This window comes from Formica exsecta, unplaced genomic scaffold (assembly GCF_003651465.1).
Source record: "Formica exsecta isolate Colony F162 unplaced genomic scaffold, ASM365146v1 scaffold933, whole genome shotgun sequence".
In the NCBI taxonomy this organism is placed as follows: domain Eukaryota; kingdom Metazoa; phylum Arthropoda; class Insecta; order Hymenoptera; family Formicidae; genus Formica; species Formica exsecta.
This window is the reverse complement of record NW_021853700.1, coordinates 64,183-82,073: the sequence shown is the minus strand read 5'-3', so window position 1 is coordinate 82,073 and position 17,891 is coordinate 64,183. Positions and strand designations below refer to the sequence as shown.

The following is a 17,891-nucleotide window of genomic DNA, read 5'->3' as shown; positions in this document are numbered from 1 at the left end:
ACAATATAATATTATATATATAATTATATATTTATAATATATAAATATATAATATTATATATATAGATCTATGTACATGTACGTGTTAATCGACGGAACTACACTGAAATCCGAGAATTTTTATTCGTTTTCAATCTGATGACAGCCATTTTATACGTCCGATTAGATTAGATTAATATCATATTTGTTGAATTTCGGTAAGAGAAATAAGATAATGCATCTCTTGTGCAATATTCTCGATAACAAATGTGGCAAGATTTTTAACTTTTATTGACTTAGCCGCAAAACGCTATAATTTGTTTTTTTTTTTTTATGAAAATTGTTTCTACGTTTTTATTCGTTTAAAATTTCTGAATAATGCCGTGGACGAAATAAGACAAACAAAATTTCAAGTATGATTCCGTCAATTAATATATTTCCGGAATTATGGTAATTGATTCTAACGAAGAGCGAAGCGAAGAAATGTATCACGATAGTCAATGTGTTAAGAGGATACATTTACGAAATAGCGCGCATCCATGCATACATATGTACACGAATTTGCGGAGAAGCAGGCATGATCACCGCTAAACCTGGCTTTTCAAGAAACGGGCGGAAAGGGAAAAGATAGAGAAAAAAACGCATATAAGGAAACATAGGGTTTAGATTAGTGTGATACAAGGTACGACAAAGCAATAATTTAGTGATTGTACGATATACTTGATTAGCGAGCGAATTAGTGCTAAGTTAACGATACTTTCGAAATCTATAAATATTTACTCGATATAAATCGTATAGTTTTGTAGAAACGCTGGAAAGATTGCCATTTCAGAGTAAAACTGTCTTGGGATCAAAAGTTTAGGAAAAAAAGAAAAAAAAAGAAAAAAATTGGTAGTTGAAAAGCGAATGGGCAGAGATAGAGAGCCGCAATATATATAAACTCTGATCACAGAAATCTGCAAGGATCTTTTTCTTTCGTATCGGCAAGAGAGACAAACTTTTCTTGAATAATTGAAAAAAAAATGAAGGAACAAACAATCAACTAATCCTGTTTCGAGAAGGATGTTTGCGTCTTTTCGTAACGGAATGGAACTTTAAATAATTGTACTCATTCGATTATATCGAAAAAAAAAACAAGATAGATACATCGCCTTTAAATTCCGTGATGCAATGCTTCATCATAAGAAGGTAGAAGTTGTTTTATACGGTGCCAAATTTATGCCGAAAGAAAAAGACTTGCGAAAAGAAGAAAGAAAATTGATTCACACCCGAATATGAATAATCCGTATCGCAGTGCAGAGCTTGTATCGCTTACGGTCAACAATTTGACATTCGCTTATCCTCACGCGTATTGCTGATAATACACCATATATAATGAAAATCCTCACTTAAAGGAGATGAGACTGAAAGCGAAATGAATACATTATACGTCTTTTTTCGTAATTTCTTAAAACTATTCCTCCAAAAGAACCGTTCGGCACAATTATTGGCTACTACAGTATGTAATATCCGAGACGATTTTTCATTTTTGTGACAATATTATCGCGGTAAGATAAAAAATTTGCATTTTACAAAAATGAGATCGCGTTGGCAGAAGGTTTACTCTGATCTGTCTGAACATCAAGTTTTTAACGAGGAATGAAAGGAACGCAAGAAATTTATTGCTATCGGAAACTTGTAACCGTATAAATTTGTAGCGTAAATAAAAAGTGAATTGGTAGAAGAATTCACTTCTTTCAACACATCCCGGAGCAACTTTATATAGAATTTTTAGAAAATATACACACAAGCGCGCAATTTATTAGCAAACGACTCGATACTTATATCGCGAGGCTTACTTTTCATCATACATAGGTATCAATTTCTTCGACGTCATTAAATATATAAGACGCATTTGTGCATCGCAATAAGAAACATTGTCTGCAGTCCATTGAAATAAATACGCGTAGCATGGGAAATGACAGCCGTTTTAGAAATCTTTGTTTTTCTTTCTTGATGAAATACGCGGAAACGTATGGAATCTATTTTTTGCGGTTCATCCTTATTTGCGTAAAGCTAATAATCCGATAATTGGACCGGAATACCGTTGTAATATCAAAATTGATTCATTATGCTATATAATTTTTTCTCACACGAAATTCTGCGGACTACAATTATAAGAACTTGCATATACGAACGGTGATAAAGGTGAATATGCCAACTTTGGAACAATGTAACACCAAACTTCAACTAGAAATATGTACACATTGCGCGTACTTTTTAATGTCAAACCAGACTTTATTAGTCATTTATAACGTCATGTCGTTGCATCTGTACACCTACACCCGTTGATATAGAACGATTATCCTTTTTCAAGGGGATAAAGAGACACTGTGCTTAACATCTCCGCAGATTTAGTACCTGTCACGAGGACAAGATCGATTCTAGCATGATGCTAAAATCTCTACGAAAAGAATAATCGCGCACGATCTTATCTCAGATAACAAGAGTATTTAAAAAAACGTTCTACTCTTTCAGATAATCTTGACACATTTTAAAAATATTCCAGATTTCGTGTTGTTTATCCGTGTATCGTGGCAATTATTTTTCATTAAAATTCTTAAACTAATCGCCAGGTCTGGTCAGGTCGGATTTCGCGTGTCAGGTGCTAAATCGAGCGTAATTGACAAGACACGAAGAAGCACTCGCCCGAGATGTGTAGGATATAACGTTTTACGGATGACGACAAACATACGAGCTCGACCAACGTATGAGTGTGAACCACGAATAAAAAATAGCGGCGGATACACTTTTACAAATTTTACGTAGCACAAGCCGCGGCGACGTTCCGCGTCGTCACGGCATCTCGACGAAAGCAATTTTACATATATATATATATATTTACAGCCATGTGCAATAAGCGACACACGTCAGACGTAATTAATTCGTACCCAGTAATGTAATGCAGAAGCCGATCGTGTTACTGATATGTTTCTTATCAATAAACTAAACCTTAAATATGGATTGCACATTGAACGATTTATTCGACTTTGCATATACCTATAATCTTCGAGTTTATTCTTCAAAGAGGTGTATATGTTATTTTTTCAAGAAAACATGAAAATTGATAAATATGTAAAATAAAATCGCCTTTCTTAAAAATTAAGTATATCGAGCTTGCAAACATCTATGTGCAAGAATCGTTTTTCGAAAACCTTTCATTTGCCCACTTTTCTTCCACCAAAAAACGTGAAGGGTGATAACACAAAATTATATCAAACAAAGAATTGTATCTTTAATCATTATCCAAAATTAATGAAGTATCTGCGCAGTTTTAATACACATAACGCAGGAGATCTTAAAGTTTCTAAGAGTTTCGCGAGTTTGTGATATATGTTACTTCGCACAATACTATTATCAGTTGATATGAAGGTGAAAACGGATTTATGAGAAAGAATTTATAGAATGTAATTTAGTTTTAATTACAAGAAAACACACATCATAAGAACGTCATGTTAAACTGACGACTTCATCGTATATATATACCGGTTACAACAGCTGATGCAGCTGAATATACTGTTGAATATCCATAAACTTATATTGTTATGATTGTGTATTTCGAACTATTATACAAAGCAGTTGCGAGACTAAATGTTACAGGTTATAGTCGTTGTTGCGGCTGTTTATCACTGGAGGCTGCTTTAGAAGGCTGCGCCTGCGACTCGCTAGTCTCCGCCGCTTTATCTTTCTTATCACCGTCCTCGGAGGATTCTTCCTTAGATTTGTTCCATTCCTTCAAACCTTCCGGTAACGTAGTATCCTCTTCGAAGGAGCCAGTGCCTTCAACAAATTCTTCGTAAGTAGATTTCTCGCGGAAAGGCCGAGCACCAAGTAATTCGATCATATCGTCCCTGCTTAAGATCTCCTGCTTCAACAATCGCTCGGCGACCTAAAATTGTGTCAAGTTATTTCAGATTGATTTACAGCTTGACGCATGCGTTAAATCATTCAACTATTTAAGTAGGTGATATAAAATAGCGATATAAAATTTACCTTGATTACATTCTCTTTGTGCTCGTCCAGAAGGGCTCGCGTTCGTTTATGTGCCCTGTCGATCAAATCTCGGACTTCATTGTCGATGAGTTGCGCAGTATATTCGGAATATGGTTTGTCTAAGGCCATCTCTCCTGGCTTCGGCATTTGAAAGCTAACATTCCCGACCTTCTCGTTCATACCGTATTGCGTAATTTGTGCATACGCAATTTCTGTAATCTTTAAAGCGAATCCAAAATATGTTGGTCAGTTTAGTAAAAAAAAGATACAATATATCTTCATCATCAAAATATGAGAGTAAAAATACTCATTATTCTTACACTTAATTATAATAATACCTTTTGCAAATCATCCTGAGCGCCTGTAGTTATGCGGCCGAAAAAGATTTCTTCTGATACTCGTCCACCGAGCGTCATGCACATTCGATCGAATAACTGTTCCTTCGTATAGAGATATTGCTCACGTGGCAAATATTGGGCATATCCTAATCCTTTACCGCGCGGAATAATAGATACCTGAGGGAAATAACAAAAGTCTAACAATAGCGAAGAAATTGTATCATTGTGAAAAATGGATAAAATACGGTACCTTCAAAAGCGGATCCGCATACTCTAAAAACCAGCCGGCTACCGCATGACCGGCCTCATGGTACGCGACTGTTTTCTTTTCCTCAGGTTGCAATACATTGGTTTTCTTCTCCATGCCAGCTACTACCCTCTCGATAGCTTGTTCGAAGTTTTTAAGGTGGATATTATCATTCAAATCTCTTGCCGCGATCAGAGCCGCTTCATTGCAAACGTTCGCAATATCAGCTCCTGAAAAAATCTATATATGATGTCCTGACGGTTTTCATTTAGTTTCTGGATGTAAAATTTTGTTAATATTTATCTACTTTTATATATTTTTCTTAAAAATATTCAATATTATCGATTATATACCTGTAAATCCAGGAGTCAGGGAAGCCATCTTTCTTGCTAGCTGATCTTTGTCTAATAAAGTTTTCAAAGGAGTTAAATGTACTTTGAAAATGGACGCCCGTCCTTTGATATCCGGCGCAGATACAAATATTTGTCTATCGAATCTTCCAGGTCTAAGTAATGCCTTATCTAAAATGTCTACCCTATTAGTAGCCGCTAATACCACCACATTAGTCGTCGTATTAAATCCTTAAAAAAGATAGTAAATGTTAAAAATTATTGTCAGTGGTTTCGATCGTAGTTTCGATCGTAGTTTCTTCGTAGTTGAAAGTAGGACGTACCATCCATTTCTACCAAGAGCTGGTTCAATGTGTTTTCTTGCTCAGAATGTCCCGCAAAATTCCGACCTCCTCTCTTTCGTCCGACTGCATCGATCTCGTCAATAAATAATATACACGGTGCATGCTTTCGCGCCATAGAGAACATATCGCGTACTCTAGATGGACCGACACCCACAAACATTTCCAAGAATTCCGAACCGGATACTGTAATAAACGGTACGTTTGCTTCACCAGCCGTAGCTTTGGCTAACAAAGTTTTACCAGTACCAGGCGGCCCTATGAGAAAAATGACACATGTTCACTTACAACATTTTAAATTCGATCAATGATATATTTTAAATACGAAAAGTGTATTCTATTATCCATTACAAAATTACATTTTATTTAAATTACTAAAGTTACCTGTTAACATAGCGCCTTTTGGAATCTTAGCCCCGAGATCTATATATTGCTGTGGATTCTTCAAGAAATTTACAAATTCCATAATTTCGATCTTAGCTTCTTCACATCCAGCTACATCTCTAATGTGTAATATAAATAAGATTTACACCAATGAACAAGAAATGTTAAATTACTTATATGATGACAAAATATATTTATTACTCACTTAAATCGTACACCAATATCTTTCGAATTTATTAGTTTTGCAGTTGATTCCATTACTGTACCAAAAAGCCCACCTCTTTTACCTCCTTTACCAATCATTGCTTCCGCAGATCTTCGCATGAAATAAATGAGCAGCCCTAAAATATATTTTCTTGACATTTATAATATACAGATATAAAAATCGCTTTGCTGTTATAACAGTTAACAAAATTAATAATTAATTTACCCAACATAAGAATTTGTGGCAAATATGACATTACATTTACAGTTTCTATTTCATTTTTGTAAACCACAGGAATATAATTCTCAGGTCCCATGTTTAATTCTATTTGTGCATTTTCTAGATTCCTTTCAAAAGTATCAGTACTTCCAATATTGAACCACAATGTATCCTATAAAACATATATCAAACTTTGATATACTATTGACAAATAAGTGAAGTCTACCACTGATCTTGCAAAGGAAAACTTACAGAACCATCAACAGTATGTCCAGGTAGAAGTCTTACACGCACCCACTTTTTATTTACTACTTCTAATTTATCAACAAGACCTTTGCTTAAATAACTGAAAGAAGAAAAGATGTATAATTAGCATAATTGTAAGTATTGACTGCTTTTGATTTTTATAGTCAATATATATTTGCTATTTCATCAAAACATATTAAGGATTCCATAAAATTGCATAGGAATATAATTTACTCACTTATATGTAAATTCTCTCCATGTGATCTCCTTCTGATTGAAATCCTGGGAAAGTATATATGCAAGCAAACCAGTTACTCCAAGTGTACCCAAAATCATGAATGTCTTATCCTTGTCACCACCTTCAAACGATTTACCTCCTCGCTGTGAACTGTCACCGAAAACCTTAAATGCCCATTGAAAACCTTGATCTTTGGAACTGGATGACGAGCTAGAGGTAGATGAAGAAGGTTTCTCTGTACTAGCTTTCTTGCTCGATGCCTCTTCCGCCTTTTTAGCAACATTTTCAGCACTTTTTTCAGCACTTTTCGTTCCACCTATATATACACAAAACCATATTATATCAATTATTAAAAACTATACAAATTTATTACAAAAGAGAACGGGAGATCTGAATAGATAAGTATAAAAGTATCAGGAACCTGGTTTAAAGAACTTTTCGAATCCTTTGGGTGGCTCTTTACAAAATAATCTCCATTTTTGTTGCAACTCTTCAATCATGGATAACGTTGTACTATTTTTAAGCAGAGTTAAATGTCGCCTCAACTAAAAAAATATATCTTACAATTAGTTTAATGTTATTGTTCTAGTGCCAAAAGTATTTAAAAAATGACAAGATTTATGTCACCATTCTTAAAATTGCAGATACACAGTCTCCTCACGAAAATTGCTAATAACTATTGCACAGCTGATGTAAACTACACGTTAAATTAACAAATTACGATTACGTAGAAAGGTGCAAGAGATGACAACAAACACGTGAGTGTTTCTCGTTTAGAAAGGATATATTTAGAACGTAAATACGTTAACCACGAATTCACGCGGATATTCGGAATTAAAATGATAGCACACACGATCGAGCACCATGATGACAATTATCGTGTCATTTTTGTAAAAACGCGCAACAATTACAGCGCATTATATCACAAATATTAGAGATGACAGGTTATGACGGTACCTGAAGCGTGTCGAAATAACCTTTTTGAGTGGGCCTGAGAATCAGTCTTTCCAGTTTGCTGGCCGACGAAAGCATTTGGTGCGCCATGCTTGGGTAGTGCGATGGGCCTGCGATGGAATTTAGTCTCGTTTTATTATTAACGTTTCGCTTAAATCTCGGAACGCAACACACTACCGGCCGCGAGCAACCATCTCAGTTATTGGCCACGAAGCGATATCCGCGGCTCGACGGCGAGGAAGACACGCATTGGCTCCGGCTTCGGATTCACCGCCAGTGCTGTCGTCATCGGGACATATGTATAATCTGTTCCCGCTGAAGATACGAGACCCTTCTCTCTTTATGTTTCGTATAAATTTTCTTGCGACTTTCTTGATTTTTTCCAAATTTCGAGTAAATTGAAAAATATCAATCTTCTCTAAATCACAATCATTCGACAATTTTAACTTCTGATCACACCAGACTATATATATAGTTAAAGATGCAATGATCGATCAAAATTGCGTGAGAGAAAGAAACGTCAAGTTACATGTGATTTTTTGATATTTTATACATTATTCAGAAAATTATATTTAAATTATTTCTTATTGTTAAATTATTTTCTATTATATTTTTTTATGTCGATACATTTGCATACTTTTATATTTTTGACAAATCTCGCCGTTTAGAATTTTTATATACATATGCATTCGATGATTTTGTATCAAGCTCCAAAATACACATTCAATAGAAACAATCCATCAATCGCATATATATCCATTTCGGCTGCGGTCGGGAAGACGCTAGAAATGCTTCGAAACGTTTGATTGACCAATCAGGACAAAAAGAGTAAAAATTTCTTTATTCTGATTGGTTAATGTAATGCTTCAAAGCATCTCTAGCGTCTTCCCGACCGTAGCCTTCATCTACTGCATCGTTTTGATTGGGATATGTTCAAAAATCCTGCAAAGAAATCTTTGCTTCTTTTATCCTGATTGGTCAATATAGGATTTCCCTCGGATTTCCGAACGCAGGAAAGAACAAAGTGCAACCACAAAGGACAGATCTACACTTTTATATATCTATGCTTTATCTATGCTTCGAATTCTTTGATTGATCAACCAAAACCAGATCAATCAAAAGAGGTAAAGGTTTTTTTACCCTGATTGATCAATCGAATGGAGTAAACACCTGTCTTTCAAAATGCATATTGAATCTCTTTGAAATTTTGAGATTACTTAAGTCAGACCTGATCGATCAAATAATTTGTAAAAAATTGCCTTAAATTGTAAATATAACGTTAAATTGTCCGGAAATTCTTTCTTAAATATGAATTCAAGCACAATGTCAAAGGTATGTATTAGTAGTTGCAATAATAGTTGCAGATTATATTACTGTAACCAGATATTGAAGATTGTACATTGTTATCTTAAAAGAAAAATGATATATTTACAATATAACGCTACAAGATTTAATTTTCCTTTTAGCCCCCAATCGTACCGTCTGTGCAGGAATTCAGTATTAGAGTACCAAAGTTTGTATCACTAATATTTATATTTTTAATTTTTTATATATCACAAATTTTTGAAAATAATTTATGAAACTTTTAGAAACAGTAAAAAGAAGCACAATGTCATGAGATTCAATGCGACTCTGAACGTAGATTTCTCAAAATGGGCACAAGTGAAAATGGAACGGGAGAACAACATGAAGGAGTACAAGGGTATAGAAGAGGATATGCCGAAATTTGGTGCCGGATCCGAATTTGGACGTGATGCTAGAGAAGAAGCTAGAAGAAAAAAATATGGCATTACCAGTAGAAAGTATAAGCCAGAAGATCAACCGTGGATTCTGAAATCGGGAGGAAAGACTGGCAAAAAATTCAAAGGTATACGAGAGGGAGGAGTCAGCGAAAATGCAGCATATTACGTTTTTACCCATGCCGCTGATGGTGCAATAGAGGCCTTTCCTTTACATGAATGGTAGGTATCTCATAATGTTAATTGTTTTACTATTAATTACTGAAAAATATGTAACTTTCACATACAGGTATAACTTTCAGCCAATTCAGAGATACAAAGCTCTCAGTGCTGAAGAGGCAGAGCAAGAATTCAGTCGTAGAAATAAGGTGATGAATTATTTCTCTCTAATGTTACGCAAGAGATTGAGAAACGATGAGGATGGTGGTGATGACGAAGAATTAGTGGAAGGTGGTAAAGTTAAGAGGCCAAGTAAGAAGGAAAAGGAATTGAAAATATCAGAACTGGATGAATGGATGGAGAGCGATGATGACGACTCAGGCAGTAACGAAGATGAGAATAAAAAAGGATCAGAAGATGAGGATGATGCAAAGAAGACGAAGAAGGGCAAAGGTAATAAACGATATAATCACTTATACATATACATATACATATTGTTATACATATATACATATATTATATGTTATACATATTTATTTTTACATAAGAAAATTGTGTTGCACACAGATAAGTATATATAGTTTAATTAATATTTTAGGTCAAGTACAAAAGAAAAAAAAGAAGAAAAAGAATGCCTCGGATAATGAAGCGTTTGAGGAAAGCGATGACGGCGATGAAGAGGGAAGAGAATGCGATTATATTTCTGATTCTTCCGATTCTGAATCAGAATTAGAAAAACAGAAGGAAATTAAGTCCGTCGCAGAGGAGGACGCATTGAGAAAATTACTTGCATCTGACGAAGACGAAGATGATGAAGACCAAACAGATAAGAAGGAAGGCGAAGAAGACAAAGACGAGGATGAGGAAGGAAAAGAGAAGGATGATAAAGTAAGGAAATCTAATGCATCATTGTTACAACACTTGTGGATAAACACTGCATATGTTGCATATTAAGCCTTTCTACATTTTTTAAATAATATGAGATAATCCACAACATTTATTATTAAATACACTTCCTAAATATTTTATCTTATATTTCTCTAATACATATTGCATTACAGGATAAAGACAAACTCGGTAAAGAAACGGATAAGAAGAAAGACAAAAAGAAGAAGAAAAAAACCAAGAAGAAAGATCAAAAGATAACTGCTTCTGGGAAGGATTCCTCTAGCGATTTTTCTAGCGATTCGGAATCAAACTCTGATACAACGCTAAAAGATAATAAGAAGCCTAATAGCGCGCATAGTTCGAGATCGGCGACACCAACGTCTGCAGCATCCGGGATCTCCGAATCTTTTAAGAGGAAACAGTCTGGATCTCCGGACTTGTCGCAAGCGAAAAAATTGAAGTTGGACAATTTCAATCTAGTCCCAGTAACATCATACATACCGGGAGCGAAGTATGTTTTTGCCTCAGTGTTGAACAATAAATATATAATATTTTAATATTTATTTTTTTTTAATATTTACACTTTTTGTATCTTTTTAGTGAATCGGGAATTACGGAAGACGCGGTGAGACGGTATTTAATGCGCAAACCAATGACAACAACCGAGTTGCTACAGAAATTCAAATCCAAAAAAACCGGTCTTACATCTGAGCAACTTGTCAATATTATGACTCAAATACTGAAGAAGATAAATCCCACCAAACAGACCATCAAGAATAAAATGTATTTATCAATCAAAGCGCAATCCAATTAACTTAACTAGGAGAACTAATAAGTTTTTCAATTAGTCGTTTTTATGATTATTCGATGCGTTCGTAATTACGCACTGTACGGTATCATTCAACTAATATTTAATGATAATGATACTTTCTGTAATGATGGAAAAATACCTCTGTATTAAAAATTTTGCAGAAACTGTACGGAGAAGTATCTTAGCTCCAAACCTATGACCTCTCCGATTATGGCGAGTATTGGACACTATCGGCATAACTGCGTATAATTATCTCTAATATTAATTTCTTGTTTGCAATTGTTTACTCTTGATACGCGCGTAGCGTTATTCTGTTATTGTCGTGGCGCGTAACAAGAAAAACATTTTTCCGGAATCATTCTCTAAATAAATTTCTTTCAATAATGCAGCCAGTATGATAGCCAGAAGAGTCACACTGATAACGCCGATGTCAAGTTTATCGGTGATTTTGTAATACTATCTGACATTTCTGAGCATTTGATCCGCGCAGTATAGTATATATAGGCACGGTAGAATAGTAGTAGAATGGACTCGGTTCAGGACGTATCGAAATACACAAGCGAGATTCTGCAAGAAGAACTAAATTATTCCAGTTAGCGCAATCATTGCGAATCGGTTTCAACTAGTACTTAAGAGTAAATTTCTCTCGGTAACGCTGACTTTTACGCTGCTATTAAATCGGTTTTGACAAAGGTGTGATGTGGATATTAGGAGTGACCAAATCATGTCATCTGTTGACCACTGCAACTCGTGCCGATATCCCTAACATCAGATACATAAGTGTAAGCATCCCAAATAACGAATTTCATGTGATATAATCTCGGTTAATGATCCTGCTTAAACGATCGCGTTGATGTTCGATCTTGCAAAGTTTTGTGAAAAAAATAGGTGGATTTGAAACGAATGATATATATATAAATTCATTCCAAGAACTGACAGATTCTTCATCTTCAAAATCAGTTACTATGGATTAAAAATTCTTTAATCTTTTTTTTTTTCTCGTGCCGTATAGTGAATTGTAATATAAGATGATATTTCGTAAAGAAATGATTAGAAAATATAGAAGATGAATCTTTTTGAATAAACTATCGTGCACCGCTTCAGCGGAGCATTCTTCAACGTCGAATCTTTTCAGAATCTTAAGGGCAAAGTAATAGCTATAAGACGAGAGGACCAGTCAGTATGGGAGAGAAGAGCGCCGTTAGCCCCGGCGAACGTTCGCCGCCTCATCAGGTCGGGCGTGAAGGTGATCGTGCAGCCCAGCAACCGACGGGCGTATCCCGCCCATGCATATCAAGCGGCGGGTGCTCTACTGCAGGAGGACATCAGCTCGGCTTCTATTATCTTCGGTGTCAAACAAGTACCCGTGGATCAGCTGATACCCAACAAGACGTACTGCTTCTTCTCGCACACCATCAAGGCGCAGGAAAATAACATGCCCCTCCTGGACGCAATCCTAGAAAAGAACATACGCTTCCTGGATTATGAGAAGCTTACTGACGCTGACGGCCAGCGAGTAGTCGCCTTCGGCAAATACGCCGGGGTTGCTGGTATGGTGAATATACTGCACGGCTTGGGCCTGAGGTTGTTAGCCTTGGGTCATCATACCCCGTTTATGGTACGTCAATGTATTCCGGAAACATCGAAAAACCTTTCTATTGTTTATTAAGATATCGTTTCGCTAATCTCATGTTATATTCTGAAAAGTTACAATATTTCCTTGTTGAATTTGATAATGTTTTAAGTTCCTCACATATTTTTTTTTCGAAGCAGTGAACTATATGTTCATATAAGAATTTTTAGAATTAATCCATTTTTACAAAATTGTTGAATAGTGTAATCTGTCTAAATTTTCTCACAACATAGATGATATTAAGAGATACATATATTATCTAATTGATAAAAATTTATTTTTTCTTTGGAAAAAATTATCTCTAACTCAGACGTGATAAGAAAATACATAGTATGCGCGAGTGAATTAAATTGCAGTTATAATCGTTTGATTAGCACATTGGACCGGCGCACAACTATCGGGATTCGGCAATGGCCCGCCAAGCGATACGTGGTGCGGGATACGAGATCGCACTCGGCGCAATGCCGAAGTCGATTGGCCCGTTGACCTTCGTTTTCACCGGCAGCGGTAACGTCAGCCAAGGCGGTCAAGAGGTCTTCCAAGAGCTGCCCCACGAGTACGTGCCGCCCGAAATGCTACGGAAAGTCGCCGAGCACGGCGGTATGATGTGTCGCTTTACAAAACATTGTGATCGTTATTAATTAAGATTCCAATTCAAAACTTGTTTCTCTTCACTTGCCTCCTCGAGATCGAAACGCGATTTTTAAAATTTGTTTTTTTTTAATTGCGGAATTTTTAAATACCCGTGTTGCGCTTGAAACATAATTACACGATTACTTACAGCTTTATAATAGACATATCTTTTTTAACTTCTTTATCATTAGATCTTTTCAAACCTCGAAGAATGGAAACTATTCTTAGCGCACGACTCATGGAATCTGCCCCGGAAACGAATTTATCTCATGCGGTAACAAATTTATCTTCGTTATTTATTTTTCGAATCGTTTCACGTAGATACGACAAAGATATACGGCTGCGAGGTACGACGTAGGCATCACTTGGAGAGGAAGGAGGGCGGCGGTTTTGATTCCGAAGAGTATGACCAACATCCGGAATTATACATTTCCACCTTTAGCAAGAAGATAGCACCGTACGCATCGGTCATTATCAACTGTATATACTGGGCCGTGGATTCGCCAAAATTATTAACAATACCGGACGCAAAGTATCTGCTCAGACCCGCTAATACACCGTGGTTGCCGATAAGTGTCGGTGCACCCGCCTTGCCGCACAGGATGCTCGCTATCTGCGACATATCCGCGGATCCCGGTGGTAGCATCGAGTATGTCCGTTTATCTGCGATTTTGAAAAAATGTGAATTTCTGAAAATTTTATAAAATTATATAACATTATTGGAGTTAATAATTACATAATTAGTATAATAATGTTGTAATTTATAATAATATATTACCGTACAGACATAGTTAGCGCTATATTTTCTTACATGCTTAAGATTTAAAAAAGAAATTATTAAGTGATTGTATACATTTAAATACATTTAATCTTTTAATTGCGATCTCCGCTAATGGCTAATTGATTTTGTTATATGCCTTTCGTAAGGTTCACGAATGAGTGCACGACGATTGATACGCCATTCTGCCTGTACGATGCCGATCACAACAAGGATATGAAGTCCTTCAAGGGTCCTGGCGTGCTAGTCTGCTCGATCGACAATATGCCCACGCAACTGCCGAAAGAATCGACAGATTTTTTCGGTAACCTTTTGTATCCATATGCTCTGGACATTATAGAATCGGACGCGAAGAAACCATTGGAGGAACACAATTTCAGTCCTGCCGTGCATGGAGCTATCATCGCGTCCAACGGGAAACTGACGCCCAATTTCGAATATATTCAAGAACTCAGACAGCTGAATCACCGTAGCAAGCACAAAGCCGATAACGGAGAACTGCAGACAAAAACGGTATAAAATATTCCTCCCTGTTTATCGTAATATTCTTTGAATCGAAAAGATTCTATGCATCAAACTATTTCTGATGAAATAATTAGCCGATGCACGATGAAAAATTTTGCAACAGGTAATCGTTCTCGGCGCGGGATATGTCTCTGCGCCTTTGGTCGAATATTTGCACAGGGATACGAATATAAGGCTGGTGGTGGCGTCGCAATTGAAGGACGAGGTTGACGTGCTAGCCAACCGGTTTTCAGGTGTGGAGCCGGTCTTCCTGAACGTGCTGGATCGACCAGATACCTTACACGACGTGATGAAATCGGCGAGCGTGGTTGTCTCTCTATTACCGTACTCGTTGCATCATGTCATCGCTAAAGCTTGCATCGAGACCAAAACTCATTTGGTGACAGCCAGCTACATGAACAACGACGTCAAAGCGCTGCACGAAGAGTGAGTGCTCCTGTAAACGAGATTACGTATCGCACTGTATCTGACAACCATACATTTAATGTCAATTTTATAGCACACGCATTTAATGAATATTTTTTATAAAATTTTTTAGTTTTTGGAATTTTACAGCCGATGATGTTCTAATTATTTTCTATGTCTTATAATTCGCGGAAAATAGATTAAAAATATGTGAATTGAATTTAATAACGGGATGTACAGTAATATATAGTTTATCACCACAATAACAAGTTCAACTAAAATTTCAACTAATCAAAGTCTTATTCGTTTCGGGCAGAGCCCAGCAAGCTGGCGTCACTGTGCTGAACGAAATCGGATTGGATCCAGGAATCGATCATCTTTTGGCGATCGAGTGTTTTGACGATGTGAGACAAGCAGGCGGCAAGATAGAATCCTTCGTCTCATGGTGCGGTGGTCTGCCCGCGCCCGAGTGTTCCTACAATCCTTTGAGATATAAATTCAACTGGTCTCCACGAGGTGCATTGTTGAATACCTTGGCGCCGGCGAAATACCTTCACGCAGGACAGGTGATAATTCTTTGAAAAATCTTTCATATTAGTATCTCTAAAAAAAAGCTGATTTATCGTAGAATTATTTCGAACAGAATTTTTGAAAAAGATTTAAGAAAGATATATCAGTATCCATACATTTTTTTCCGTTGTCCAGGAAGTGGAGATCGCCGGAGGCGGCGATCTGATGTCCGCCGTGCAAGAGCTAGACTTTCTCCCTGGCTTCGCTCTAGAAGGTTTCCCCAATCGCGACAGCATCATGTACAAGGATTACTACGGTTTGCAGAATGCTAATACCATGCTACGAGGTACGCTCAGATTCAAAGGCTTTTCGAATACCGTGATGGGTCTACAATTACTTGGCCTGATCGATCCCAATCCAGATCCCATCTTGCATCCGAATGGACCGGACATCACCTGGGTGCGTACTTTCAATTTCCTGCGTACACACAGGATATATCGACTTTCTTCCAAACGCTCGTCGTTTAAATTCTAGCGAATGTTGGTGTGCAACCTACTTGGCCTGGCGAACGACAATATCTTCTATGGGAACCTGAAGCAGAAATTAAGAGTGAATTCGTGGGAACGCGTCAAGGCCATCGAGGATCTCGGTCTTCTGCAAGAGGACTTGGTCTTGAAACTAAACACTCCTCTCGACACGCTTACGCATTACTTGTCGAAGAAACTCTATTATGAGAAGAATGAACGCGATTTAGTGATACTGAGACACGATATAGGTATACTTTGGCCGGATAACAGGAGGGAATCTAAAGGGATCAACTTGGTCCTCTATGGAGACATTACCGGACACTCTGCAATGGCGCGTACCGTCGGGTATCCTACGGCTATAGCTGTCAAAATGATCCTAGATGGTTCGTAGTCTTTCTTTCTATGATTAGTTATTCAATTTCTCAACTAGTGAAAGCTGCTATACTAATTGGCTACATTTTTTCTCGCACAAGATATTTAAAAACCGCGATTACTGCCAACAAGGATACATAAATATGTCTTCTACATATAATCAAATTATTATATAAATGCAATCTAAACATATAAATTATATTTCCCCAATAAAATAAGCTTAGAGCTTATAAAAGATAATTAAAAAGATTTCTTTTTCGAAAACATTAATATAAATTATCGCAATGTTCTGAAAAAAGATATTTATTTGAATGATTTAGATATTAATCTAATTCAAAATGTGGTGTATTATAATCAAATATTCATTTCCATGTGCGATTTTACTTTAACATCTATACAATCTAATTTCGTTCAGGTGAAATTCAGCAACGTGGAATGGTACTGCCTTTTACGCCTGATATATATCGACCTATTCTTAATCGGTTGAGAGCTGAAGGCCTAGAATCCTTTGAGACTTCCAAATGGCTGTAATTCATTCACCACAAACCACCATAATCTTCTAACGATCGTATGTATATAATATACCCCTCTGATCCATCAAAAGAACTAATAAGAGTCTATATATTTTATTAACTTAATACGTAAATGAAAAAATATGTATAATAAAAAAATAGTTTATATTTTTTTTATATTATGACCAAAATATGTAAGCTATCATATAGGTATAATTAGTTTAAACATAATATTTTAATTAGAAATACTAAACAAAATATGTGTTCGCGATAATCTTTTTTCATTTCCCATTCCCTACCTACATAAATCAAAAACAATTTCTGCATTTTTAAACTCTCTTTCTCGCATTAATAAGTGTTTTAATGGAAAAATCGGGAAGACGGGAAATATTTAATTTGATATATTTAACATTTATTGATATTACCACCCCAGTGTGGAAAATGGCTAACAATACAATGATATCTCGCTTATTGCAATCTTTTTTTTATCGCAGTAATTCTATAATCGCTTTAAGATATAATTAGAATGATAACACAGGAACACTCTTCGCCTCTACCCGTTAGAATCTAATTGGAAATGAATCGATTTTACGCGCCGAAACAATCGGAAGCTTCCAACGAATTTGCACCGGTAAAGTAATTAAGCTGCAGCCGTGATTTGCACATGTCCAGTATCACACGTCTATGGAACACGACTAGCTGATTTGTGTGACGAATTCAATCACTCTTTGCAAGAATTGGATAAATCCAATAACGATGATTGGCGTTATTCACTGCTGACATTTTAATCTACAGAATTTGTGCTGACTAAATAAGAGTATTTAAAAGATGGTAAAATAGTTGATTTATATATATATATATATATA

At 36.2% G+C, this 17,891-nt stretch overlaps 3 protein-coding genes across 3 annotated transcripts; 2 read left to right on the top strand and 1 right to left on the bottom strand.

Moving 5' to 3' along the window:
- Positions 1 to 2,235: 2,235 nt before the first annotated feature.
- LOC115245251 (AFG3-like protein 2) lies at positions 2,236 to 7,792 on the bottom strand. Its single transcript, XM_029823474.1, has 13 exons — positions 7,537 to 7,792; positions 7,001 to 7,124; positions 6,580 to 6,895; positions 6,348 to 6,441; positions 6,102 to 6,267; positions 5,877 to 6,012; positions 5,672 to 5,790; positions 5,270 to 5,545; positions 4,950 to 5,177; positions 4,600 to 4,826; positions 4,350 to 4,526; positions 4,012 to 4,230; positions 2,236 to 3,907 (listed from the first exon to the last, which is right to left on the bottom strand). Exons 1-13 carry the CDS (start codon positions 7,621 to 7,623, stop codon positions 3,620 to 3,622), a joined length of 2,457 nt encoding a protein of 818 aa, XP_029679334.1. The 5' UTR covers positions 7,624 to 7,792; the 3' UTR covers positions 2,236 to 3,619.
- A 743-nt stretch (positions 7,793 to 8,535) lies between these two features.
- Positions 8,536 to 11,295, top strand: LOC115245297 (general transcription factor IIF subunit 1). Its single transcript, XM_029823548.1, has 7 exons — positions 8,536 to 8,865; positions 9,000 to 9,046; positions 9,123 to 9,494; positions 9,562 to 9,884; positions 10,030 to 10,319; positions 10,493 to 10,830; positions 10,920 to 11,295. Exons 1-7 carry the CDS (start codon positions 8,842 to 8,844, stop codon positions 11,131 to 11,133), a joined length of 1,608 nt encoding a protein of 535 aa, XP_029679408.1. The 5' UTR covers positions 8,536 to 8,841; the 3' UTR covers positions 11,134 to 11,295.
- A 64-nt stretch (positions 11,296 to 11,359) lies between these two features.
- On the top strand, positions 11,360 to 17,183 carry LOC115245296 (alpha-aminoadipic semialdehyde synthase, mitochondrial). The gene is made up of 10 exons (XM_029823547.1): positions 11,360 to 11,912; positions 12,266 to 12,748; positions 13,138 to 13,363; positions 13,718 to 14,045; positions 14,324 to 14,687; positions 14,803 to 15,125; positions 15,421 to 15,670; positions 15,810 to 16,073; positions 16,149 to 16,524; positions 16,929 to 17,183. The coding sequence occupies exons 1-10, from the start codon at positions 11,829 to 11,831 to the stop codon at positions 17,042 to 17,044; spliced, it is 2,814 nt and encodes a 937-aa protein (XP_029679407.1). The 5' UTR covers positions 11,360 to 11,828; the 3' UTR covers positions 17,045 to 17,183.
- Positions 17,184 to 17,891: the final 708 nt, after the last annotated feature.